Source organism: Lepidochelys kempii, chromosome 8 (assembly GCF_965140265.1).
Source record: "Lepidochelys kempii isolate rLepKem1 chromosome 8, rLepKem1.hap2, whole genome shotgun sequence".
In the NCBI taxonomy this organism is placed as follows: domain Eukaryota; kingdom Metazoa; phylum Chordata; order Testudines; family Cheloniidae; genus Lepidochelys; species Lepidochelys kempii.
The window spans coordinates 13,818,574-13,845,410 of NC_133263.1; the positions used below are offsets into that span (position 1 = coordinate 13,818,574).

General features: G+C 42.1%; 1 protein-coding gene across 7 annotated transcripts in view; it reads left to right on the plus strand.

The window, feature by feature from the left end:
• FSTL4 (follistatin like 4) overlaps positions 1–26,837 on the plus strand; it is a 776,177-nt gene that overhangs the window by 550,888 nt on the left and 198,452 nt on the right. For all 7 annotated transcript variants that reach the window (XM_073355595.1, XM_073355592.1, XM_073355594.1 and 4 more), the window contains 2 exons: positions 14,311–14,501; positions 23,214–23,334. In XM_073355595.1, the coding sequence (XP_073211696.1) occupies positions 14,311–14,501; positions 23,214–23,334 (312 nt within the window). The remainder of the gene's footprint in view (positions 1–14,310; positions 14,502–23,213; positions 23,335–26,837) is intronic.

The window sequence follows — 26,837 nt, forward strand, 5'->3', positions numbered from 1 at the left end:
TTTAAAAATGTTACTTTGAAGGATGTTTAGTTGCCAAAGTTCTTATTTCCTTGTTATCTGCCTTTACTCAAAAATGAATCGAGGATCGGTTTTGGATCCCACTGTAATAATCTGCTACAATTCACAGAAACCTGGACTACAGTTTTCAAAAGGGGGCAATTATTGTGGAAGCTAGATTAATGAGGTGTCATCACAATTTAGCCACATTCACCACTGACCTTTCACAAAAAGGACTGGCTTGATAAATGTACTTCATTACCAAGTTCTGACATGAAAATAGAATCACACTCTATGTTTCTTGGCAGGCTGATCAATATTTTATCTGCCAAAGCTTGCAGAAGTTATAAACAGAATGAATTGTGCAGCTGCTACAAAAACATAGCAAAAAACCGAATAGCTCTGAGTGAACGGAACATGTAAATGTGACAGGTGTTATTTGCAGCATTTTTGCAATCGGAGCTTAATACTCTGTTTTGTTTTGTTTTTTATTGTTTTTTTGGTTTTCCTAATTCTAAGGATGGCTAGGCATCAGAAGCTTTGTAAGTGCTTTAAACAGACAAAAAGGACTTGTTTCTTCAAAGATCTCCCATAGAAAGTAAGAGAGAAATTAAAGACTTCTCTATGTTATGTTAATTTTACAGTGTGTTTCGCTTTCGGCTTCATCTCAAGTAATGCAACATCAGCACAGGCTGCAGGGAGGAGGCTGGGATTGGGGGTGGAAGTGTCATTTCAGAATGTTCCTGGAGGATAAGTAGGTATTTAGATTGTTTATCTAAACTTTTGCCAGAAATCCCAGTCTTTGAACTTGGCAAATATGCCAAGGTTTTATCCAAAGTTCACAGGAGGGGATTCACCTTGTGTGGGATTTATTTGAAAGTCATAAGCAATTTCTTTTAAGATCCTTGTAAGCAGCATGCACAGCTCGCAGAAGGTAAACAGACTGATCTCCAGCAGTACTAGGGAAACAAAGACATTTCTGCGCCCCTGGTATCTCGTATCATGGGAAGAAAAAAACATGCAAGCTATCCCTGGAGAAGGCTTACAGTATTGTACAAAGAATTACTACCAGATGACATTACCTCTGCATTTTATGAGCAGCAATATTTAGAAGCGACATGGATGCTACAGAAAATTTGCCTAAATGAGGAAGGTGACTTTTTTTTTAATAAAGATTATGGTCCGCCTGAGTTGGAGCACATGGAATCTTTTATTATGGTTTTATTATTAAGTGTATTTATTTGTGTGTTTTTTTTTAAAAAACTCTGTTAAAAGACAGGTTTCAGAGTAACAGCCGTGTTAGTCTGTATTCGCAAAAAGAAAAGGAGTACTTGTGGCACCTTAGAGACTAACCAATTTATTTGAGCATAAGCTTTCATGAGCTACAGCTCACTTCATCGGATGCACCCGATGAAGTGAGCTGTAGCTCACGAAAGCTCATGCTCAAATAAATTGGTTAGTCTCTAAGGTGCCACAAGTACTCCTTTTCTTTCTGTTAAAAGAACAGTGTTTAGGTTACAAAGTAAAAAATTAGAAAATCCCAGACTGATGGTTGCCCATACAGCCTTAATTCTGCCTCCTCCTGCGGAGTGCTGAATAAGATCAGAGTTCTGTGGGAACAAGTACTGTAGTGTGTGATCATATATTTAGAGATAGCATCATAATGCACAAGGGATCTCAATTAAGGCTGAAGGAGCCCCAGTCCCATTTGAGGGGATGGGTTTCTGGGGCTATGCACTTGGTTGTGTGGGAACTTGGCCGAGCTCTCTCTTAGAAAGGAAGCTGTAGCTCCACATTGTGCCCTCAAAGACGGGGGGAAATGAAGTGCTGGGGCCAGGTGTTGGGTTTGGGAAGCACCAGGGGGGAACTTTTAGGGACAGGGAGCCCAGCGTGATTCCTGCCCCATGTGACATCCCCAGTGGGGTCCTGTAACAGGTCTAGGAGTGAGGGCACCCCAAACTAACTCGCTTCCACCCTACCCCTCCTACAGCTGCTCTGGTTGCTCCCAGGTGTTCCCAGTCCAGTGTCTGCAGTTGCTTGGACGGTGACATGTGTCTAGTCATAGAAAGTTGGCGTGCTTAGTTATTATTCTGGCATGCGGACGAAAGAAGTTTTCTTGAGAAATGTACATGAGAGAAGGAAAATAGTATTTTTCACAACAAAAGCTGAATGGAATTTCTTGGGATAAGGAAAAGGCACTACCCTAACTAAGGGGTTTCCCCGGGCAAATAACAAGGGTCTGCTGCAAACAATGCAGGTGTGAGAGTTTATCAGGAGTGACGATCTGGAACAGCCTTCCAAGGGGAGCAGTGGGGGCAAAAAATCTAACTAGTTTCAAGACTGAGCTTGATAAGTTTGCGGAGGGGATGGTATGATGGAACTGCCTACAATGACATGTGGTTCGTCAGTAACAAAAATTCCCAACTTCTGGAGATGGGACACTAGATTGGGATGGCTCTAGTTACTACAGAATTTTTTCCCCCAGGTATCTGCCTGGCAGGTCTTGCCCACATACTCAGGGTCTAACAGATCAGATTTGGGTTCGGGAAGGAATTTTTTCCCGGGTCAGATTGGCCAAGACCCTGGGGGTTTTCGCCTTTCTCTGCAGCATGGGGCGCAGGACACTTGCAGGATTAAACCAGTGTAAATGGAGAATTCTCTGTAACTTGAAGTCTTTAAACTGTTATTTGTGGACTTCAGTAACTCAGGCAGAGGTTCGGGGTCTATTTCAGGAGGATGAGGTTCCGTGGCCTGCAATGTGCAGGAGGTCAGACTAGATTATCACAATGGTCCCTTCTGACCTTAAAATCTATGAGTCTAAAAGGACTCAAGAATCCTTTATAAGGGAAAGTGTTAGGCAGCCTAAACATAGGAGTTATTACCAGCTTCCCCTATAATACAGTGCCATAGGTATACTTGGTGCCTTATTAACAAATAGGTTTGATTAGGTTATAACTCCCCGGTCCTCCAAACAGGCATGTGAGTGAGTTTATACAGGTGAGTAGTCCCATGAGGTCAGTGGGACTATCAGTGTGTGAAGTTAGTCATGTATATAAGGGACTGCAGCTGAGTAAATAGATGAACAATGAATTCTTTGACAAACCATCAGGGAAACAAAATTACAGAGGTGTAGGGAGTGTTGACCAAAAATATCTTGCTTCCAGACTTCCAAAGTTCAAACCTAGTGGCTGTTAGCAAATGTGCCTCAGCTATTCTCATCTGCTGTCATGAGAGATAGTGAAAGAGAAATAATTACTAAGGTAGCTGTTCGGGGGCTTATTCCTTCACCCACTTACTTCCCTGGTCCTTCTCGCATGAACAGAGAGCAACAATACCCAAAGTCCAAAGGTGCAAACAATTCGATGTTTATTGGGGTGAACTTCCAGCAAGCATGATTCCAGTTTCCTTCCTTAGTATCCTCCTTCCCAGCTCTGACACCACAGAGCCTTACACCTGTGTCCCTGTTCCCATTCCTGCCCTTAGCCAAACATGATTCCAATTTCTGCACCCCCATTCCCTGTTCCCATTTCCCCCTTTAGCAAAACATGATTCCAATTTCCACACCCCCATTCCCTGTTCCCATCCCCCCACCCACGCCCACTCACTTCCTCATTGACTACAGATTATATAGTAAAACTTGAGTTCTGCTTAGCTATACCTTAACCAATCATTTTCCTGAAATTTAACTAACCAATCCTAACATATTGTAACATGATTATGTAACCAATTATATCCCACCACTTTAATTAGTTTACACACAGCAAAATTAATTATACAGCAGACAGGAACAATCACAGAACCAGACAGAGATTATACAGACAAACAATAGCAAAGTGGGAACGATAATGACAAAACAATACAGAAGTGAGGATTTCACATCCCAGCTATTGATAAGTGAGTTCTTGCCATACAGGATGCTATCAAACTAAGTTTCCTTTTACATTTTCTAGGCACTTCCCTTTCTCTGGAGGTGATAGGAATACAGTCCTGTCCTGATAGTGCCTAACAGCCCAATAGCACCTTATTTCAATGTGACTAGTTTGGAATGGGAGGATGTGACTGTTCGCTTCCTAGCTTATGGCTGCCTCTGCTGCTTAGCCAAAGGCCTTAGCCTAAGAACAGGGCCTCAGACTGTCACAGTGAGAGAAGGCCCTTACACCAGCAGACAGTGATTTTGATTCTTTCTTTTATACCTCTAGAACTAGACAAGTGATAAGAATATACCTAAATTCTTAAAGTACAGGCCTTTGCAGACAGGCCTGAATATCTATATCCTAACAGTAGCCAATACCTAAACCAAGCACAGTTTTATACATCAACGTCTTGAATTGCACTGGAGGTCACAAAAACCTGGATAACAGTGACAAGATTTACTTCAGAGAAGAGGTCACAAGCTCGTGGCCAGAGGCCGATTGGAAAAAAGTGTTTCTGGCCACCACCACTGTCTGTGAATTGAGGTGCTTTGGGATGCCAGAAGCACCTCTGTCTTAGGAGCTTCTTTGACAAAAGGTGGGCATACCCCTATCAACTAATGTGAGCAGACTTCCTATACCCTGTAGGTGCTTCCCCTTTAGAGCTAGCTGGTCAGGAATTTTTCATTGACAAATGCCAGTTCACGGAGACTGAAACCATTTATGAACAGGGTGGGTTTCAGTGAATTTCTTGACTTAAAAAAAAAAGTTAAGAATATTTTTTCAAAACTGTTCAAAGGTTTTGCTTCAACATTTTTGAAAGGAAAAATTCCATTTTTCCTGTTCAAAATGACTCTTCATTTCTAAATTTCAGCTAATCAGACTAAAAACAAGGTGTGGGGGAAGTTTTAGGTACTGCTCCCGGCCCATGCTGTACCTGTCCCGTGGATAATGGAATATTTCAGGCTCTAGTTTGGCTATCTGGTAACTTTCCAAACACGACGTTAATTTAGAAAGTGAAAAGTACTCACTCAGTCTTGTTCCCTCTTCCTGTATCTGGAAAAAAGCAAAGCACTTGAAGCTGTCCTCTGGGGCTCATATGGTTTGATCAACTCTTTCTTTTTTGTCCTGTCCTCTTGTGTTCAGTAATAGTATTAAAAATTAGCCCCTTATGCATGCTCCATCGGGACAGAATTCACATTCTCCTTGTCTCCTTTTCTCTCAGTTTCTGTGATGCTAAAGCTAATAGTGTACACTTTACTTAATCAGGACATGTTTAATCGGAATGTCTCTAAGGGAAATGACTTAAAGCAATGATAATTTATAGCAATTACTGATGCTTAAATAATTCTTCTTAATGCTTTCAGTTGATTTAGTGGTGCCTTATGCCTTTTGAGTGTCTGAGTATCAAGCTGGTTCTACTGACTTTTCTCCCTGAACAGCTTTCAGTCTTAGCAATCAGTCCTTAGTTGTAGTATATGCATATATAGTGTATGAATTGCTTCAAAGCTCTCCTGTTAGGTAATATTTAGAAGCAAGACCGAGTCACAAATTTCAGAGGTGCTCAGATAGGCTACTCCGGTTCAGCCCATTACTGAAATAGTCCTCAGTGGCAAAGTTGACATCTGAATCCAAGTTGTCCAAAATCTTCTGGAGTTTTTGACTCAAGCACATATTTTAAAGGAGTCAGTTTTTAAAGCAAATAATAATTGATGCACTGTAAGCTTTTCACAGCTGCACACTGTAATGTTCTTGCAGAGCTAAATGAATCTCAGAGCAACTCCTGAATAGCTTTGATAAACAGGCCATGAAATCAGGACTGGCAAAGCCTACTGAAGTAGTAACATTTTCCAGGTTACAGTGTAGACAGGAGAAATAATAAGAAAACAGTGACAGCACATACTCCCAACGTGTTCTGCCAATGCGCAGAGTGATTGAAAATGGCAAAATAATTGCTGAGAAGCACCCGTGAAATGTTTTGTGAAACATTTTCTGCCAAATTCAAACCTGGCACAAGTGAGTACAACTCTGTTGATGTCAGTGGACTTGCACCAGGTCTGCATTTCCCCTTTGACTCGAGAGAGTGAGACATGAATCCAAAGAGCTTGCAGAAGAGTTGTATATGGGTGAGTTGCATGCAGTTGTTATAGACACCGCATTGCTAGGATGTAGAGTATCAGAAAGGAAGGGTGCCCAGTGGTTTAATCTGGGATTTGGGAGACCTGGGTTCAACTCCCTGCTTAGCAACATGCTTCCTGTGTGACCTTGGGCAAGTCACTTAATCTCTCTCTGCCTCAGTTGCCCATCTGTAAAATGGAGCTAATAGCACTGCTCTACCTCAGAGGGATGTGGTGAGGGATAAATGCACTAAAGGAGAGTGATCACTTTAGATAAGCTATTACCAGCAGGAAAGTGGGGTGGGGGGAGGTATTTTTTCATGCTTTGTGTGTATAAAAAGATCTTCTACACTTTCCACAGTATGCATCCGATGAAGTGAGCTGTAGCTCACGAAAGCTTATGCTCAAATAAATTGGTTATTCTCTAAGGTGCCACAAGTACTCCTTTTCTTTTTATCCCTTCCTTGGCACTCCACTGAGTATATGGGTGCAAAGTCTTGCCTGGTGTAACTCAGTTTAGTCACACCAGGGAGGAGTTTGGTCTATGGAGAACAGTGGAAGTAGCATTTTAATTAGAGATAGGCTCAAGCTACAAAAAGTGGATCAGAATCTGGATTTTGGACATCCTGAGCTCAGAGGAGGTTGAATCCAGGGCTTTGGTTTGGCCAGTTATAAGGACGAGGGGCATTTGCAAGATGGACCTGGATTGAGGTTTGGATATAGAAAATCCACAAAATTTAGGGTTGTTTGCTTCAAACTGATCTCTAACTTTAATAAAATATTTCATGCTTCTTGGGTCCACTTCTAACTTCAGATCCTTAGGAGTGACTCCAACAGACTAATGTGAACTGCCCTGGAATACAATGGGTGTTGTACCTGTGGATGTGAGGATAGGAGCCTCATGTTGCCCCTGTACTTTAATAAACATTCTTTATAATTTCTTTATATGTAATGGAGAATTGGGAAATGTCTGTATCATTTTTCATCCATATGGTGCATGCCTCTGTGTTTCTGTTTATGATGGTTACTGGCTGTGAAGTTAGACCAATTAGGGCTGTTAAAGCAACCAAGCAGGAAAAGCAAAACAATGACACAGAGAAGAATCCTTGAGGAAACAATAGAAAAGCTTCAGAGTAACAGCCGTGTTAGTCTGTATTCGCAAAAAAAAAAGGAGTACTTGTGGCACCTTAGAGACTAACCAATTTATTTGAGCATAAGCTTATGCTCAAATAAATTGGTTAGTCTCTAAGGTGCCACAAGTACTCCTTTTCTTAATAGAAAAGCTGTTTATTGGGGAATCCCCACACCTGACTCCATCCAGACTAAGAATTGTTTACTTTCCCTAAGGCTATGCCTAGGATCAAAGAAGAAGAATAAACTATTAGACCAGGGGTTCTCAAACTGTGGGTTGGGACCCCAAAGTGAGTCTCAACCCCATTTTAATGGGGTCACCAAGGCTGGTGTTGGCCCTGGGCCGAGAAAGTTTGAAGCCAAAGCCCAAGCCCCACTGCCCAGGGCTAAGGTTACATGCCCCCTTCCCAGCGCCCTTGGGCTTCAGCTTTGCCCTGCCCCCGGGGCAGCAGGGCTCCCCCATCCTGGGATAGTATAGCAATTTTTGTCGTCATGGTGCAATGAAGTTTGAGAACTGCTGCATTACAGGATCCCTGGCCTAGAGAAGGGAAGGGGGTGAGCTAAGGGGTGTGTGTGGGTGTGTGGGTGTGTGGGTGTGTGTGTGTGTGTGTGTGTGTGTCCCAGTGAGCATCAGGAAACACACAGAGCCAGAGAGAGCATGCCTTGAGAAGGAAAGTCTGCTTTATACCAACCCAGAGATGGACATGACTGGGTTAGATTAAATGGACCAAAGCCTTCAAGAAAAGTTTAAGAGTGAGGTGAGGGGAAATATGCAATAAACGGTTATTGTTTTTACCATTTTGTGAAAGACTCCTGCAAACAAGCAAAGGTAGGAGCAGCCCAAGGGAGTAGTGAGGGATCACAAGAAGCAGACCTCAGCTGCTTAGCACAGTGTTTCTGGGCTGGAACCCAGAGGAGAGGGTGAGCCTGGGTTCTACCAACCGCTCCAGGAAAGGTGGTATAAGCCTTGTGAATAAAGGGGCAGGGATTACTGAGTTGAGACCAGGCTTGAAGGCCTGCTATAAATTCAATACATTTTAGATTTTCATTGAACTTTTTATTACCCTGGAAGGGGGGAGACTCTAAGCGACCTGGTCAGAGGGCCAACTTACAGGAAGAGACAAAGCACCAGATGGCCTGAGCTCCTGCCAGCAGAGGGGCGACAAACACAGGAGGGGCACAACAATGAGTATATCTTCTACACCTTCGCTCTGCATGCCTTGTGCCTTTGGGTGAATGACTAAATAATGCTTCCTTGTGAAGCTGCTGCCAGGGTCTGTGTCACTGCAAATTTCTGTTGTCACAGGCTTCTGAAGAGAATCTCTTACTGTTGCCAGATGGGGTTGGTAGGTGTCCGGTTTTTGACCAGAACGCCCAGGGCCGCTAAAAGTCTGGTCAATGGGGCTAAGGCAGGTTCCCTAGCTCTGTGTGGCTCCTGGCAGTAGCTTGCATGTCTGGCCCCTAGGCACAGGGTCGGCCAGGGGGCTCTGCACGCTGCCCCCACCCCGAGTGCCGGCTCCACAGCTCCCATTGGCCAGGAACTGCAGCCAATAGGAGCTGTGGGGACAGTGCCTGCAGGCACGGGCAGTGCACTGAGTCCCCTGCCCCTCTGCCTAGGAGCCAGACATGCCAGCCGCTTCTGGGAGCCGCCTGAGATAAGCGCTGCCCAACTGGAGCCCCCGCCTTGAACCCCCTTCCCCAAGTCAGAACCCCCTCCAGTACCCTAAACCCCTGCCCCAACCCTGAACCCTCTCCTGCACCCCTAATCCCCAGCCCCACCCCAAAGCCCACACCCCCAACTGGAGCCCTCACCATATCCATACACCAAACACCAGCCCCAGCCCGCTCCTTCCTGCATCTGGAACCCCAAATTTATGGCCCCACCCCTGGCTGGAGATCTCACCCCCTCCCACATCCCAACTGTCTGCCCCAGCCCAGTAAAAGTGAGTGAGGATGGGGGAGAGCAGGAGGAGGAGGGATGGAGTGAGCAGGGGAGGGGCCTCAGGGCAGGGCGGGACCTCAGGGAAGGGGGCAGGACCAGGGTATATGGTTTTGTGCGATTAGAAAGTTGTCAACCGTATTGCCAAACCCAATAGGGCCTGTTGCATTCATGCAGTTGGGAAATGGGGCACTGGACAGCCAGGTATCCCATTCCAGAGTGGCTGAACTGCATGATTCATGTCCAGAGAGGGGTGAATTTAATTAACCCTATCTCCAAAGTGGTGTTCTCAAGAGGCAATACAAGGAGTCTAAAGCACAGTTTGCCCTGTAACAGTGATATAAGCTATGAAAATGTAATACTGAATTCTTCATTGTAGAAGAAATAATGATAGCTAAGTGGGCGAGGCCTTAAAAATGCAGTTCTGTTTCTTAGATGTCAATATCAAAGATGCCATAGTTTTGTTTGTAAGGATAGGAATTTGCCCCAGTTCCTTTAGTTAAAAATGCCATAATTTCCCCTTTTCCCCAATGATTGTGCAGTTTGCTACTCATTCTGCTGATTGTGATGATAAATGACACTGGTGGTGGTGGTGGTTTGTTCTTATCCTTGTGATCAGTTTGTGCTCTTTTAACCTGGAGGAAAGGATAATGCAGCTATGATGTTGTTCAATAATATTGGTTCTCTTTGGTTAGTACTCAGTAGCGTGACACCATAATACTGTTCAGGGCAGATCTTTGCTGGACAATTCCCCACACTGGACATGGCAGCAGCAGCAAGAGTGGAAGTAAAAGCAACATGATGCTCTTCTAAATGCCTTTTGCTGGATATGATAGGATTTGCAAAGCCTCTGGAAGTTGCTGCTAGTGGCTGTTGCTGACTTTGTCCATCTCTGGTCTCCATTGTGGTTTGTGTTGTGTTTTGGAACTGATCTGTGCTGCAGTTTAAGGGGCTGAGTTTCAAATCCTGTGTGTGCTCAGATCTCTGTAGTACACCATACTTTAGCAAGCACCATGTCGGCGGGGATGGGCTTTTCAAAGGATGAGGCGAGGTGTGGTGAGTTGTTACATTTCCATCTGATAATTACTTGCAGTATCTACAGGAAAAATAGTGATGGGGTGCCACTTAAGACTGTGGCTGCTTGGACAGTGAGGAAGGAGTGGGTAGCAGGTAGAAACCGCTTTACAAAATCCTAGTGATGTATGTGCCACTGAAATTTGTGCACACCCGCATCTTGGTCACAAATGCAGCTCTGATTTTTATACCTGCCCAGCAGTGCACGTAAATAATTGGAAGGGGCACCATGTGGATGAGTGATGGTTGCTGGGTAGGTGTAGGCACAAGCATCATTTAAAAACATGGCAGCAGGTTGAGTAGATGAGACTTCCTTGGGATAGAGAACACATACGGAAGGGTAAAAAATTACATTGGGTCAATAGCTGGTGAGGTTGTGAAGTGAGCTCTCTGCCCAGCAGATCCCTTCCAGCAACCCAGTTATTCAGGAGTCTAATTGCTTAGTGGTATTTATACAACAAATGAAGCATCCAATTAGCTCCAAAGAGTTCCAAAGGCAAGATATGCCAGCCCCCATGGTGTTTGTGTTCAAACACTCATTCCCTGTAAATGTCTGCTCTGCTTCATCTGGCAACATGTTCAGAGCAAGCTCCTGGTATAAGAATGGCACTGTGGTACAGTGTTCCCATTCTTTTCGGATTTGATATATCTGATTGCACTGACGCATTATGATAACGTTTCTTTATATACGTATCTGCGCTCTCTTTTTGGCTCAAGTCACAGCATTCATGGCGCTGTGCCACAGCAAATTAATTTTGCAAATAGGGGTGTAATGGCTCAGTGATCTGTTGCCAAATTCCAAGTCATTCTAGGGTGATTAAGTCTAGGCCAGAAAGTTTATGAATTTTAAGATTAATAAATGGGAAAGAAGCATGGTTCGAGCACAGGGACGGGATTCAAGAGTTCTGCCACTGCCTCACTGTCAGAAAGGTGATATCCCTGCTCGTGTAGACGTACTCTTCTTGAGCTGGCGTGCTAACCATGGGAGCGTGGTTACAGTAGGGCAGCAGCGTGGGTTAGCTGCCCCAAGTACGTACCTATGGGGCTCCGGTAGGCGGTTGTACGTGATGCCACTGCTCCTGCCGCTGCAGCTATGCTACTGTTTTTAGCCTGCCAGCTCCCCAAGAGTCAATGACGGGGTTGTCCTTACCCAGACGCAAAGCACGCAGCTGTGTACGGCACCAGGAAATGCGGGGCGCCAAATTTCCTGGTGCCCGGCGCAGCGGTGTGCTGCTCCAGCCCCTGCCGCACCTCTTGCCCGTGGCCCCGGCCCCGCCCCAGCCCTGCCCCCACTCCCCTGAGGAGTGCAGCAGGGCAGGACCTGCACTCATGGCGGTGGGAAGTGCAGCAACCCAGCGCCAGCCGTGCCGCTGGTGAGTGCTGGGGGGGGGTTCCCCCCGCCCTACAAGCCAGCCCCACCCTCCCACAGAGGCCTGCCCCACCCCCCCAGAGACCTGGGGCCCCACATGCAACCCCCCCCGCAGGGGGGAGGGGCTGCGTAGGGCCCCAGAATAGCTGGGGATGGCCCTGGTCAATGATAAAGGCTCATTGAATTCATTGGGAGCAGCAGTTGACCCTTAACTTCTGTGTGCCCCCATGGTAAGATGAGAATGAGAACACTAACCGGCCTCACAAGGACATTGCGAAGCTTCATTAATGAATATTTGTTAAACAGTCTGATATCTCTGAATGAAAGGCATTATAGATGAGTAAAGAGTTGTTATAATTAATTACATACAAAAATTATATTCGAATATTCAAAGCACTCATATGTTAGGTAATGCCAACATTTATATTTCCCATGTGACCTTAACTCTGCCCTCTTATGCACATGCATTATGATATAGTATTTATTTACATGATCCCTTAGTACTTTTACCCCAGGGCCCCTGCCTCAGTGAGTGCAAAGGATGGATGTTCCTCAATGAATGAAGCAGCTATACAATCTTCTTAATGTAGGACCAGACACAGAGTCCACTGAAAGACTTGCATTGACTTCAGTGGGCTTTGAACCAGGTTTTCACTATGTGGATTTATACTTCAGAGACTTCACACCATGCAAACCCTGCCCTGAATGACTAAGGAACTGATTATGACTCTTATAGACATGGTTGTTTGGGCAAACTCAGTATCAGTATCAACAAATGGCCCACCTATAATAATAAGATAAATTTAAAAAACAGATCTGGAAGCAAACCAGACAGATTTATTTTCCCTACTTGTGATATTCATCTGGAACACTGGAGAGGAAAAAATATGATTGCAGTAGCAAAAGCCAAAAATATATCAGGATAGCAAAACTGTTTGATTACAATGGGTAAGGCAGTTGATTTTTCTCTAACTAAATGTGTGACAGAAAGAAACAGAGATCTAGGTGCCACTCAGAATGGGAATCAGTTGATATGATGTTGGAAAAAGTAAATATAAATAAGCAAAAGAGAAAATTGGCAACCCAGTATTAGCACAACAGGGTAAACAGGTGTGTGTAAATTCAGTTCTCGTTCCTAGATTAAAAGGAGGAAGGGCCAGGAGCTCTGTGGAGATAACAAAAAGGAGAGGGAATTCTTTGCATCGCTCTCCAGCAGTCCTCCTGGTCACTGCAGGAAGTTTGATGACAGGTGTGGAGTGGTCTATATCCATGGGGGGAGAGAGGCTTTCAGAAAATGTAGGGGGTTGACAGAAGGGGAAGAGGGATCCAAAGTATCTTCTTGATATTAGTCTCAGCATGGATCTCTCTAGGACATGGATTGGAAAATGCCACCTGAAGCAATGAAGGTAGGTCCTGCCTGTATGCCTTACATCTAGTCGAATCATGGTATTTTTAGAGGCTCTGAGCACAGAGGTGCCAAAAAATATTCTGAATGGATGTGTCCACTGTCAAAGAAATACATCCCACCTTGTAGTATTAATCCAGTTTTGATTGGAGTGGGGACAGATAGGGAAATGCTCCTTATTTCCTCCTGTCTTTTTCTCCCATCAAAGTGACCAATCAAACGATGCAATCTAGCAACAAAGAGGATGGAAAATCTGTCCCTGAAAGAGCCTCTTCTCTATGAAAGAAGATTTACTTTGAGTTATTGTTGTCTTGATGCACCCCAGATCTACCTAAGCAATTTCCGCCTGTGCTAGGAACAGACCCCAAAAAGGACAATAATGGGCCTTAAATTAAAAAGTTTTTTAAAAGCTGATGTCTAGAATTAAACTGAATAAGAACCTCTGTCATAAGCCTCTTAAGTCAGAGTAAGATGCTCTCCAGACTCACACTGAGGGAAGTCATTGGAGAACTGCCTTTCATGCTTTTACAATGCTGCCTCAGTAGGAATTTCTAGGTCATAAACATTGAGTCTTATTCTTTGCTCAAATACACCAATGTCACTCCAGAATAATTACATTGAGGCCACCGTTTTTACTGAAAGCAAAATCTGGCCCTGGACTGGATAGTATCTCAGGGGTTAGCACGATCACTTTCTGCTTCAGTTCCACGCAGGGTGATAGGTACAATCAGTGCCATGAACCCCAGATGCATTTAGGTCTTTAAGGTTGTCACCTTCTATTATTTTCCCGGTGGCCAATTTATCAGCTTGTGATGGATGTAAGGTTCTCTTTTTTGTAGCACGTTGCCAGTGAGATAAAATACTTACTATCACAGTGTGTGTCATGCCTCATTTGCCAAAAAGCCGTACAGTTTTTAGTCAGGGCAATGCCACCATTTACATGGTGCAGGGCTCTAGAGTGGCATTTATTTATGATCATAAAGTGTTGTAAACTCAGGCTTGCTAGAATTTATTTTTCCTTATCATTGGGTGTCTGTATTTATTTTATAAGTGTTGTTAAGGAATATATAGTAGGAATATAATCTAATATGGGTGGAGATTATTAGGCGTAATGTAGCTGCTAATCAGAACTTTGTTATCTGTATGGGAACATGTTTAAGAGCTTCCTTGAGGTAGGATTTATTAAAAATGCTAGCTATTACAACAGGGAATGACTATAGGATCTCCTTAAAGCATAGCATCTGAGAGCTAATGTCTGCACAGACAGACTGTCTTTGATTGTGCCTTACTTTTCCCTTTAGAAGTTCAGTCCTTTACACAGATCAAGGTAAAAATACATGGTCAAGTAATACAATCTTATGTTTTAGGTGACACTTGCACAATGGCAGACTACAGCCGTCTTAAAAGCATACTCCTGGACCTTCAAGCTCATCACCACAGCCAGCTGAGCAGCCCTGTAGAGGACAGAACATCCCAGAAGCGCTTGTTAGTTGAAGACATGTTTAAGTACTTGGATATAAACAGTGACGGGCACCTCAGCAGCTCTGAACTGGCTCAGGTGGGTTTATCGCTCAATGAAAATTGGATTATGAAATGGATTGCATTTTTCATTCAAAGTGTAAATTGAATATAACACAGCCAAATTCTTGTGAGAATAGTTGTGTGTAACTGTTTGTCTAACACTAGGTGAAGGAAGAAAATTCTACTGTAGTATATAAAAGGTCTTTCCCCCTCCTCCCTTGGGAGACCGAGGCATTTTCTCAAGCAGTTTAGGATACTTTACAAAGAAAAATATGGCAGTTTATCCAGGTCTCTCACCATCCCCTCCAAAAATAAATCCCTCGCTATTTACAATCATTCCTTAAATTCTTCCAGTTTGCTGACAAATATAGACTTAATTTGCATTTAAAAATAGATTTAAATTAGAAAATGAAGCTTGCCCCTCCACCACCTTCCAAACACTGCATTAGTGTTACAGTAAGTTTAAAATATTTGAACAGCTTTGTTCCCCCCACATCTCTTTGCAGTTACTGAAGTGTTGATTATTGAACATAATAAAATGAGAGAAGATGCAGAGTCTGCAAAAATAATAATCTTTAATTACCAACATGCTATGCTGTTTGAATTAATCTAATTGGTAAAGTTAACCAAACATGGAGCACTGAGAGTTGAACTGATTTCCATGTGTACTCAAGGTGCAATCAGTTTCCAGCAGGTGCCAGAACGGAGGTACTGAGAGAGTCCTGACCATGGAGGTTACCCTGACCTGAGCTTGGTACCCTATGTACCAGCAAGAAGGATTTATATACTCTGTGTTCCTTTCGCCAAAGCTTGCTGGCTGCTGGCTATGAAGCAAGAAGAGGAAGGCAATCACACTACACAACACACAGCATTAGATACATCTCATGTTCTGTGCCGGAACACCATCACCCGCTAAACATGTAAAGGATCTCCAGGCAGCCTGGGCCCCAGAGGTGTAGTATGTCAGCTCACAATGGATGGATGTGCCCTAGCACTCACCTACCATGCCTCAGCCATGGATAAATAGTCCCAGCCATAGACTAAATGGTGAAGGTGGCTATCCTTTGGAGCAGAGAAGCATAACTTCTCAAAGTGACAAATTAGCTCCTGGCTATGGGTCAAATAGCTGCATCCAAGCCAGTGACCCTGCTTGCTGCAGGTTTCTGTACCAGTTAGTCATTTGGCTGGCTGGGATGAGAGAGTGGGATTGGCCAATGCACAAACCCCTCCCACTTAAACCCACTGTCGGCAGGAAGCTTGTCTCCCGAGTCTTAAGTCCTGCTGTGATGCAGGAGTGGCAGACAGAGGATGCTAGTGGGAGACTAGTGGTGGTGTGGATGTGATGGTCACTTGTCATAGACACTGGAGTAGTTGCGTTTGTATCCTCAGAGCAGCCCATTTTGGGGACATTGCTGCTCCCGCCCTTCCCCCCCCCAATCCAGGAAAAGGGGAGAAAAGTTGTTTGTGTGTTCGTAGACTTTTAGCAGGGCATTGCCTGTCAAAAAAACTGGGGTTGGGATTTTAGGAGCTCCAGTGTTAGAAAAGTGTTCAGAGAGTAAATAGTTGCATTCTGAATGGAAGGTGAGCATCTTCCAAAGAATTGTTAAAGAATAAGAATTCTCTGCTGTAAAGTTGGATTTGAGTGCATCATAGAATGTTAAATGATAGCCATGGGCCGTGGGCAGAAGTGAGTTTGAAAAAGCCCACAGGGGAGCAAGCTACAGAAAACAATAACAGTTCCACAGGTCTCTTAGCACGTTTGTCTCAGCTCACCTAATTAAAACCACAAGAGAATTTTAAAATTAGGGAAACAAACTCAGAATGTTTGTAATTAATTATCTGTATTTACTATTCTATTATGCTTTACATGAGAATAATTAGAAGCAAATGGCTCTTAGGAAGCCACTTCAGTTGCAAAAGTTAGCATTTTATCACTTCGCTCTAGATAAGTATCTCTAGTTCTCACTCTTCTGGGTAAGCATGTATGCTTTCAGCTTTATCATGAAAATGAATCGACTAGACAAATGGCAGGCTAGCAAGCTTACTCCTCTTATGAGTTTATTAGTAGGTAGAACAGTTTCCTGTAGCTTTAATCCTAATGCAGTTGACATGACATAAGATTAGACAATTCAAGGTGTCAGAGTAAATTTTCTTAGATCTCATAGCTATGAATATATAAAGTAGCTGATCTAAATTTGATATTTTTTTTTAAGGAAAGGTGATGGATGTAAGACAATATCTTTATTTTACGCAGGCTGACACTTGATTGTCTGTTCTACTCTCATATTTCATTCTCCATTTATGTGACGCTTATTCCATCAGGACATTAAAACTGAACTTGCACTGAAAAAAGGTTTAGCCATTTATAGTTATTAGATCACACAGTGTAACCTCATTTGCTCCATATTTCTAGGGAAAAAAATAGAAGGCAAAACTCAATGAGCTAGTTTTTTGCGTAGGGTTTGGTTTATAATTAAGAATTAAGAAGAAGTACTATTTCAGTGAGGAAGCAGCAAGGTCTAGTCAGCACAAGAGTGGAAGTTGGAAGCTCCTGAGTTTTAAAATCAGCTCTAGCGTTAATATGCTGGGCAGCTTTGGGCAAGTTGCTATGGGTTTGATTTTCCAGGGTGCTGCGTATCCACATCTCCCAGAGGAGAACACGCTTAGGCCTTGTCTATGCTTGATAGTAGCAGATGTAGTATGTATTCACCCGCACTGCAACTGGAAGTGTGACTGCAGCTCAGGTTGGCGTAACTGTACTGGCTTGAATCTAGCCAGCACGCCCCAAAATAACAGTAAAGATGCCGTGGCCCAGACTCTTAGCACAGGCTGACACTATGAGTATGGATCCAAGGTTCTGGGGGGGCTTATACAGCCCATGCTGACCCTTGTGCTGCTATGTCTTCCTAGCTATTTTTAGCCATGCTATCTAAATCATAGCTAGAATGGGTATGCCTATCCAAGTTGCAATCAAACCTTCAGTTGCAGCATCGATATAACCTTATACTTATATACCAGAATAGTTTATTCTTTTTCAGTGACATGAAATAATCTGTACTATAACTGCACTGCATATACACTAGGGATTTTACCAGCATAACTATGTCTGTTAAAAAATCATACCCCTAACTGACGGAATTATGCCAATAAACCTTTTTCAATATAGACCAGGCCTTATGGTAATCTTTGGTCCTTGTGTATCAGTTACAGTGGTACCTAGGCATTCTCTTACCAAGTGTCCTCTTCACCCCTCCCTATTGTTTACAAATGACTGGCAACAGAAGAAGCAAGAGAGAAAAGATCTAGAGCGCTGGTAGTGGAAGTCTGGTGCTGAAATGGACTCCTGGCATTGCAACAATGCTTTTAAAGTTATTTTTAACTCTCATGCCATCGCTGACTTGCAGGGTATGCTACGTGGCCAGTTTCTTTCCCAGGGATTTCGTAGGGAGGGATCTATTTAAATTTCCCTACTTTGTGAACTCAACTAATTTGCCTGCTTTGCTACGTAGGTTGGTGTTTGATCTGAGCTGGGTCTTTTAATTTGTAAGAGTTTTAAATCCGAAACTCCAAAGACGGGCGCTTTGCTGCAAAGCAGAAGCGGTAAATAAAATAAATGTGGTGCTGTGGGAGATACTGTGATCGCATTGTCGGTGGCCAGCACAGAAGTTGGTACTTCTTGTTTCCTTTCATTTATTTAAAAGGGAAAATAGGCTGCAGGGAATCACAATCTCACCTGCTATGGTAGAGCGGCAAGGTAGAGGCACTGCTGTAAAAACCAGGCTCGTTTGTTAAGTTGATTGTCAGGATTAAAGGCTACATTGTAGCATTTAGGCATAGCCCTTCTCCGGGGGCAATGTGCAGCAGCACTGTCCCAGGAGGAGCAGTGGAGGCAGAATGCGTCCCAGAGCCCTGCAGTGTGGAAGGAATGCAGCCTCTTGGAGGAGTGCAGCATACAACTCCTAGAGCCTCCAGCCAACTCCACTGGTCATCCACTCCCACCGCCTCATCGACTCTCTTCTCATCCCCTCCTGCTTTGGAGCATCATCCATCCATGAGGAGCATTACCTGTGCATTGTACTTCTGCAAGTCTCTTATATAAACTCCGCAAGGGGGATGGCTCCTTATTCCATCCCACTCCCACCATGCACTCATGTAAGGGCTAGACAGAAACCAGCCTTAAGAGGAGGGAGAATAACTTTGCCAGTTTGTTTATTAAATTCAAATCAAACAATTCTTGTTCAGTGAGAGAAGATCCTTGGAAATAAAAAATGAAGAAGTATGGTCACATTTTCTCCTTTTAGGGCCTAATCCGACTCCAGCCATAGTCAATGGAATGACGCTACTGAAGTTTCCTTCTGAGCTCATTACGGTGAAATATCACAAAAACTTCAGAGTTGTGGATATACAAAGCTATTAACAACTGTGGTAACTGGAATGTTATTTCCATTTAAAACTCCAATGTATTTTAAAGTCATTTTCATAAATCTACTGAATACATTGCAGCTAACACGGGTTATTTTTTTTCTTCTGACATGAAATCAAAGGAGCTAGTAAAAACTTGTCAGTCATATGAAAAGTTAATACATTTTCAATATAAAAGAAGACAGGGAAATTTCTATCTTTAGAAGATTGAGCTCTGAAGTTATGGTTGATCTCACTTTTATTGAACATTTTTACTTGCTAGGTGAAGGGTCATTTTTTTAGCATTATTACTTCAAATTGCCTTTAATACAATAAGGCCAAGACTAAAATTGTAAATAAAAGAAAGATTCTTAAAGATTTTTCTACCCTGAATATTCTACATTTCAGCAGTTTTCTTTATACTCTCTTATAAATTGAAAGATCCTGTCGTTTACATTATACTTAATTTTAATTACGAATCTTTGAATTAAGTGTTTGCTAAAGCTCTGACCATATATATAGAATGGAATGTGTAAAGGGTTTATATATATTCTAAAGAAACAACTGTCAGAGGTAAAACATATGTTGAGAAATAAGTGTATAGTACATATGCTTTTGGCTGGTGTCTATGCTAGTCATAAAGACAAGTAATATAATTTTGTCCATATCTAAGAGGGCTACATAATCTATTTTATGTCTAGGATTATTTTTACCTTTAAGTTTTCCATGTTGAATATTTTGGATATACTTGCAAGGAGATATTATTTCATTAGAGAAAAGATGTCCAGCTCTGTTCTCATCACATGAAGCGCTGTGGAGAGATCATTTCAAGTCACCTAAAGATGGCACTTCGTTAAATAGAGTTTGAGTAGTACATAAAGGGCACTTTCAACTAGTATAAATAAAACATTTTGGGGGGGGGCGTATTTTTGGAAAATGCTGATTTGTGGAAACTGAATTTTTGGTGGAAATGTATCACTCTCAACTAAACTTTTGTTGGGAAGGTTCCTCAGCATGCCATTTCCTGTCAAAACCAGAGAGAGCGCCAGCCCTCGGAATAGTTTCATAGACTTTAAAGCTAGAAGAGACCATCATGATCATCTAGTCTGACCTCCTGCATGTTGCAGACCACAAAACCTCCCCCACCTATTCCAGTAATGGGCCCATAATCTCTGTCTGAGTTATTGAAGTCCTCAAATCATGATTTAAAGGAGAGGTGGGGAACCTACAGCTCATGGGCAGGTTCATTTTCATCCATCCTGTGGGCCACACACATTCAACTCACCTGCCCGGGGGCGGGCAGGGGAGGTAGGGGTGGGATGGACTACTCAGGGCTGCCCCCCACAGCAGGGCAAGCCGGTGCCTGCGGGGCTGGAGCTGTGAATGCGGGCTCACCCCACTATGGGCGGGAAGCCCCGAGCCTTCGTTCCCCCACAGGCAGGTGAGTTGAACATGTGTGGCCCGCCACTGATGTATATATATATATATATATTTTGGTGGGTCAATGGCCCCTGATACAAAAAAGTTTCCCCACCGTTGGTTTAAAGACTTCCAGTTACACACAATCTGCTATTTACTCTAGTTCAAACCAACAAGTGACCTGTCTCCCATGCTGCAGAGGAAGGCAAAAAAGCCCCAAGGCTCTGCTAATCTGACTAGGGTGAATATTCCTTCCTGACCTCAAATATGGTGATCAGTTACACTCTGACCATGAGGGTGAGACCTGCCAGCCAGACACCTGAGAGAGAATTCTCTGTAGTGACTGACAGCCCTTCCCATCTAGCGTCCCATCACCAGCCACTGGGGATATTTGCTACTAGCAGCCACAGATCTGCCTATTGATGGCCTGTTTATATCCATTTTTTTGTGTGCCAACATTGTCCCATAATTTACATAACTCTTCTCCCTTCCCAACCTTTTATCTTTCTGATGTATGTATAGAGAGCAATCATATCTCCCCTCATCCTTCATTTTGTTAGGCTAAATAAGCCAAGCTCTTTAAGTCTCCTCTCATAAGATAGGTTCTCCAATCTCCTAATGCACTGTAGCACAACTTTTACTGGCAAAAGATTTCATTTTCATGTTAACACACCGCATGCTGCACAAATATCCTATGTTGAATCTTATTATAAAGCAAATATGGTAATTTCTTCCCATTGTGTTTAGGATTCTTCTTCCTGCAGCAGGCCCATAACCTCTATTAATCTTAAGCAAATGTCTACACCTTAAATTTGATTTTTCATGGTTGGGAAATATTGAAAAGAAAGACCAATAACTGTACTTTGAGTTCAAGAGAAAATGCAGCATTCACTGGCGTTGCTTGATCCACATATTGTGAGCAGTTGATGCTTTCACATCATATAGACATATTGTAAATTGCTGCAAGGCTAGATTACTTTATAACGAAGGGTTGGAGGACATGCCTTTTTTATTTCTTTCTTCCAAGTTTAGAGGTCCACACATGTCACAAGAGAGAATGTTCCTGAAACAACTGAGGGTAAAAGAGTTCAGTGAGTCGGTAATAACTATCAGAAAAAGCCAAAGGAATAACAACTAAAATATGAATTTACTCAAGTGATATAAAGCATATACATTCCATTTATGACATTTAATTCCTTTTTATTAATATACTGAGATGGTGATATTACATTGACATGAGTTAGCGTTTGTGGGCTTCATTTCTTCAGCTAGTCCCCCAAATAGAAAAGGAGGACTTGTGGCACCTTAGAGACTAACAAATTTATTGAGCATAATCTTTCGTGAGCTACAGCTCGCTTCACCGATGAAGTGAGCTGTAGCTCACGAAAGCTTATGCTCAATTAAATTGGTTAGTCTCTAAGATGCCACAAGTCCTCCTTTTCTTTTTGCGAATACAGACTAACATGGCTGCTACTCTGAAACCAGTCCCCCAAATACTAACCAAATTTATTAACAAACAAAAATCTTTCTAAGGGACCTGATCCTGCAAGCAGATGCCCTGCAGAGGACTCCAGCAACTGTGCAGAGCCACAATGAGTTTAATGCATCCGTACAGAGGTAAAGGTGCAGTGTTGGGGTCTAAGTTCTCCTTCTCCTCTGAGTCCCCCAGGTTGCAAATGTTTGTTTCCTGTAGCCTGATTCTGTCCCCATTGATTTCAAGGGGTGCAGTATTGGCAGTTGAGTTCATAAGTTTCTTTGGGGAAGGGATCTTTGGTAAAATTTTCAAAAGTGCCTGAATCATGTAGGAGCAGTGGGTACGTCTATACGGGGATAAAAAAACACCTCACAGGCTTCAGGTTGCAGCGCTGAAAAATCACTGTGTAGACTTTAGGGCGGGAGCCTGGGCCCCTGAGAGGGTGGATGGTCCCAGAGCTCAAGCTCCAGCCCAAGCCCAAATGTCTACACAGCATCTTTTATCCCTGCAGCCTGAACCCCATGCACCTGACCTGGGTCAGCCATGGCCCTGCCACAGGGCTTTTATCCCTGTGCAGACATACCCTTAGGCACACAGGAGAGTCAACTGGACTTAGGGTCCGACATGCAGAAATTACTTTTGGAAATGTTCCCCTTAGTGACATAAGGGGAGATTGTCAAAGGAACAAATGGCAGTTAAGTGCCCGACTGCCACTGAGTTTGAAAATCTCCCCCTCAGTGACTATAAGTGACTTAGATGCTTTTGAAAATGAGACTTAAGCCTCATAAGTGAATTGAACACTTTAAATAAAATTAGCCCCTATTTCTATTCATGCAGCAATAAACTAGAAGTGGCCTGTGCTTTAGCCCCCTACGCTAATATACTGTAAATAGCAAAGAAACAATGTCATCTGTGCCAGGTGCAACTGTTCGAAACAAGTTCATCAGAGGACAGGTATTATCCTAAAATATTACCCTTGTATCTTACATTTCATGGAGTCTTCAGTAACAAATTAATTCACTTCACCAGCTGGAATATCTGGGTGCAAGAATTATACTGCTAAGAAAAAAAGTCACAGTTATGATAAGCCCTGTTCTACACCCATGCTGATAAGGAATGGCTGACATCCTAGACCCCTCAACAGTCAATTCACAACCAGTTGCCTCATAAATTACAATAGATGGCTGCAAAAAATTTCAGATAGGACTGTAAAGATGAAAAACAGGAAAATAAAAATACCTGCATTGATTTCAAGATAATGGTTTTTAATACTTGTCAAATTTAAACCCCTTGCTAGTTGTGATGTGCACTACATCTGTTAGGATCCCTTAATATTAAATTTACACCATTCTCAGTTTTTGGGGCATATCATTTTTATTTGTTGAAATGGTAAATTTTCTTTCAAAATTACAATGTGTCGCAACTCAGCATTAGTATAACTTTCTGTTCCCGCAGCTAATGGAGAAAGAAGCTGTAGAGGATGATTTCTTGGATTGCACTCTGGAAGATCTTCTCCGATTTGATGATTACAACAATGATGGTTACTTAACCCTGCAAGAACTCTATACTGCATTCCGTAAGTCATGATGCTCTTCCCCCCTCTCCTTTGCAATGACAAAATGTGGCTTACAGTCCAGGTGTTATATGAATATCCTTTAGGACAATGTTCTGTCTCCAGAAATGTGTGTATGAAATAGCTGTTTTCATTTTGAACTTTCCATCATATGTGTATGCGGGGGGAGGGGGGGGGCGGTGTCAGCATTGGCGGGGGATTGTTTCCTTAAGGTAAGGTGTGCTTACCAGGAAATAACTGAATTTTATGGATTTGATAAAGAGATACAGGCAATGGACTATTTTGTTGGCTTTCATTGTGCTTCTTGTTAATGGCATTTAAAAGATATTGCTGGATTACTGGAAATGTAAGTAGAACATGTATGTAGTCTTTAGGAAGCCAGAAGGAACAGTGCTTGTAGGATTTGCCACTGAATTTTCTCAATAACTTTTTTCAGGAAACCTGGCTAACCACAGAGTGAGAATAGCTGTTATTTTAGGGGTGAGAAAAGTAAGGCTTTTCCCCTGCATCTTCTGCCTGAATTCAATACCTTTTATTTCCACCTTTGCTAATGAATTGCCGTGTGATCTTGGGACAAATCTCTGTACCTGTTTAACCATTCGCAACATGTATACTGGCTCTGATTCAGCAAGGTGTACTTAAGCAGTGCGCAACTTTAAGCTCTTGAGTTATCAATTATTTGCCTGGGTTGGTAAGTTTTATGGATTCTTCTTTGAGTAATTAACAGTATCCATTATGAATCATGTATTGGTACTTCAAAGCTCACCCTTCTGATTTCTACCAAAAATAATAACACTTTTTGTGCTTAGACAAAGCTTGTTTATCTGAGTATGTTAAAGGCTTTACAAACATTAATGAAGTTTCACACCCTCCCTCTGAAGGGTAGATATTATGGCCCTTATTTCAGCAAGATATGTCTGTATATGCATAACTTGAAGCATGTAGGTAGTGCTCCTGAAATCAGTGGAACTAGGGGCATTTCCAACAGGATTCTGACCTTGTCAGTTTAACATTTGTAAGATAAAAATGATTTCAGTGGGTGCTTCTGCCTCTTATTCCTCTTTACAAACTACAGAACTGCAAAGTAAAAGCTCAATACTACCTCCCCCCCCCTTACTCACATTAAACATAGTACCTTGCTCCATGAGTGGTCCCAATGACTACTCATAGAATTAAATTCTATGCTCATCATAAGTAAGGGCAGCAGAAGTGGGCTCTGAGTCACTTGACATCTCCTGAAATAGCATGCTAATGTTCAGTATTATTTGTCCATCTAGAGTAATAAGGCAAATGGAATCACCTTAGAATTGCTGCTTCCACAGATACTCATCTTTTCTAAAGTGAGTGGCTTCTGTTATGTTCATTTCAAGTTTTAAATTAAAAAAGGTTTGGGATAATAATTTTTAAAGTGCTCTAAAATTAGTCCCAGCTGGCACCTTGGACCTGTTTTAAACCACATATGCATTTAATTCATCAACTCATGCTGCAAATAATAGATATGCAATAAAACATAAAACCTTGTACATTAAGAAGACTATAAAGTGAATTAACCCAGCTATAAAGACTTGACATGCAGTTACTTGGGAGCATATCTGGATCAATGGGTTTTCAAAGTCACAGGAACCCTAAGCTAAATTCTAATATTGCTTTAAATGGATTTGTAGTTCAGTGAATTTTAAATAGGTAATGAAAATCAGACAGGTGTGAGATACTACCTAAAAAACAGTCAGTAATTGATAAGTATTCAAAAATGTCTGTAGTATTACTTCTTGGTTTTCTTTAAGATATTTCAAAAGAACTTACTGTGGAAAAAAATATTCTCCATCCAAACAACAAAATTAGCCCATTTTATGACTTTATTCTCCATTTTGGATTTCCCCAAATAACCTGCTTTTATTAGGATAAGTTAATGGTTTGTCAGCATCCTGAATTAGAAAGTGGGATGGTTTATGTATCTGTAGAAACTTTGCAGCTTTTGTAAGTAAAAAGAAAATCCTGGTCAAAGTACAACTTTTCCTGGGAAATGTATTTTATTAATATGATCTTGTAGAATGCATTTCAAAAATGTTTGCTCTTCACATAGTTGTCTTAGGTGCATAGTTTGGTTTTGTAATCTTTGCGTGTCTGAACTTTGTGTTAATCACTTCATTATGAGCCAGAATGTCAGTAATCCAAGCCAAAGTGCTGCTTTTAAAGGTACAACATCCTCCCATCTTTTTCATAGGTGTGACCCAGTGCATTGGCATCTCTCTTGCTCAGATCCATATGAATTAAGTCAATCACTTTTGAATGATGGCAATAGGCTTGCAAAGATGGCTGTTCAACGGACTGTGAAATCTAATTATCAGAATTCAATGACATCATAAAGTCTGAATCAAATTTACCCTTCCCCAAAATTGTTCCGTTAAATTTGTCCCAATGCACCATATACCTGTAGAATGCTCTAATCCAAGGGAGGTACAAAGATGACCTTGATGGTTTGAAGAATTGAACTCTCCACTGTGTCACTCTTTTGTTGCTTTTAAAATCATAGTTCATTTTAAAAACTCCCATGGCATTTCTGTAAGAGCTACAAAATTGTCGGTCTGCCTCTCTCATGCTTGCTTGGTAGCTTTCTCTCTCTCCCTTCCTCCCCACTCTGCTGTCCAGAAAGCATTTTTAACATTATGATATGCTGATCAGTTGTAAATGAATGCACCAGAGTAATTGCATAACTTATCTTTCCTGAAAAGTGGAATGGTTCTGGTTTCAAGCTACTAGTATCTAATAGGTACTAATTTAACAGATGTTTTAAATAAACTATTTACATACAAGTGTTGAGTTAACTCTCACTTTTGGATTATGGGCAAAATAATGGATATCTCACTTTGTCTCTAAATGAATCATTCTATTCTGCTTTTCTGAAAGATACGTTGTCCTTTTAATTAATCCTCTGAGTACAATCCCTCTGAGTTTGTTTGCATTCATGTAAATTGCTCTAAATAGCTGTTAGCAAGGCAGAAAAATGCTTAATATTTAAATTCTTCCTGATCATACATAAATAACATGTCAAGCAGTATAAATATTTTCCTGGTGGGTCTTGCAAGAAGAGCAAATTGTGGGTGTCTTCCAATCTCTGATTATTGAACCTTATCAGACATCCAGGCTCAAGAGACATAGTGAAAAAAATCCCAGCTGTAACTTGATTATTTCAAGATGTCCACATCCCAGGAAATGTGAAGAACGCTGGTTAGGTGCTAGGTTGGCTGTTTTATGTGTTTGTCTGCTTCTTACTTTCTATCTTTCTTTCATAAAACTCAACAAATGAATAACAAGTAGTAATAGGCCTAGCTGTTGTAAGAACTAGAGCAGAGAAAACATCTAATTAATAAGCATGGAAACAATCTAGTAATTTGGCAAGCATGTTACTCAGCTGAGTAGGATGTTGAACATGCCCAGATGAGTGATTTTTGGGTAGTTCTTCAGGAACTGTGTCAGACTGGAGGTAATTAAAATTAGGTATGTCA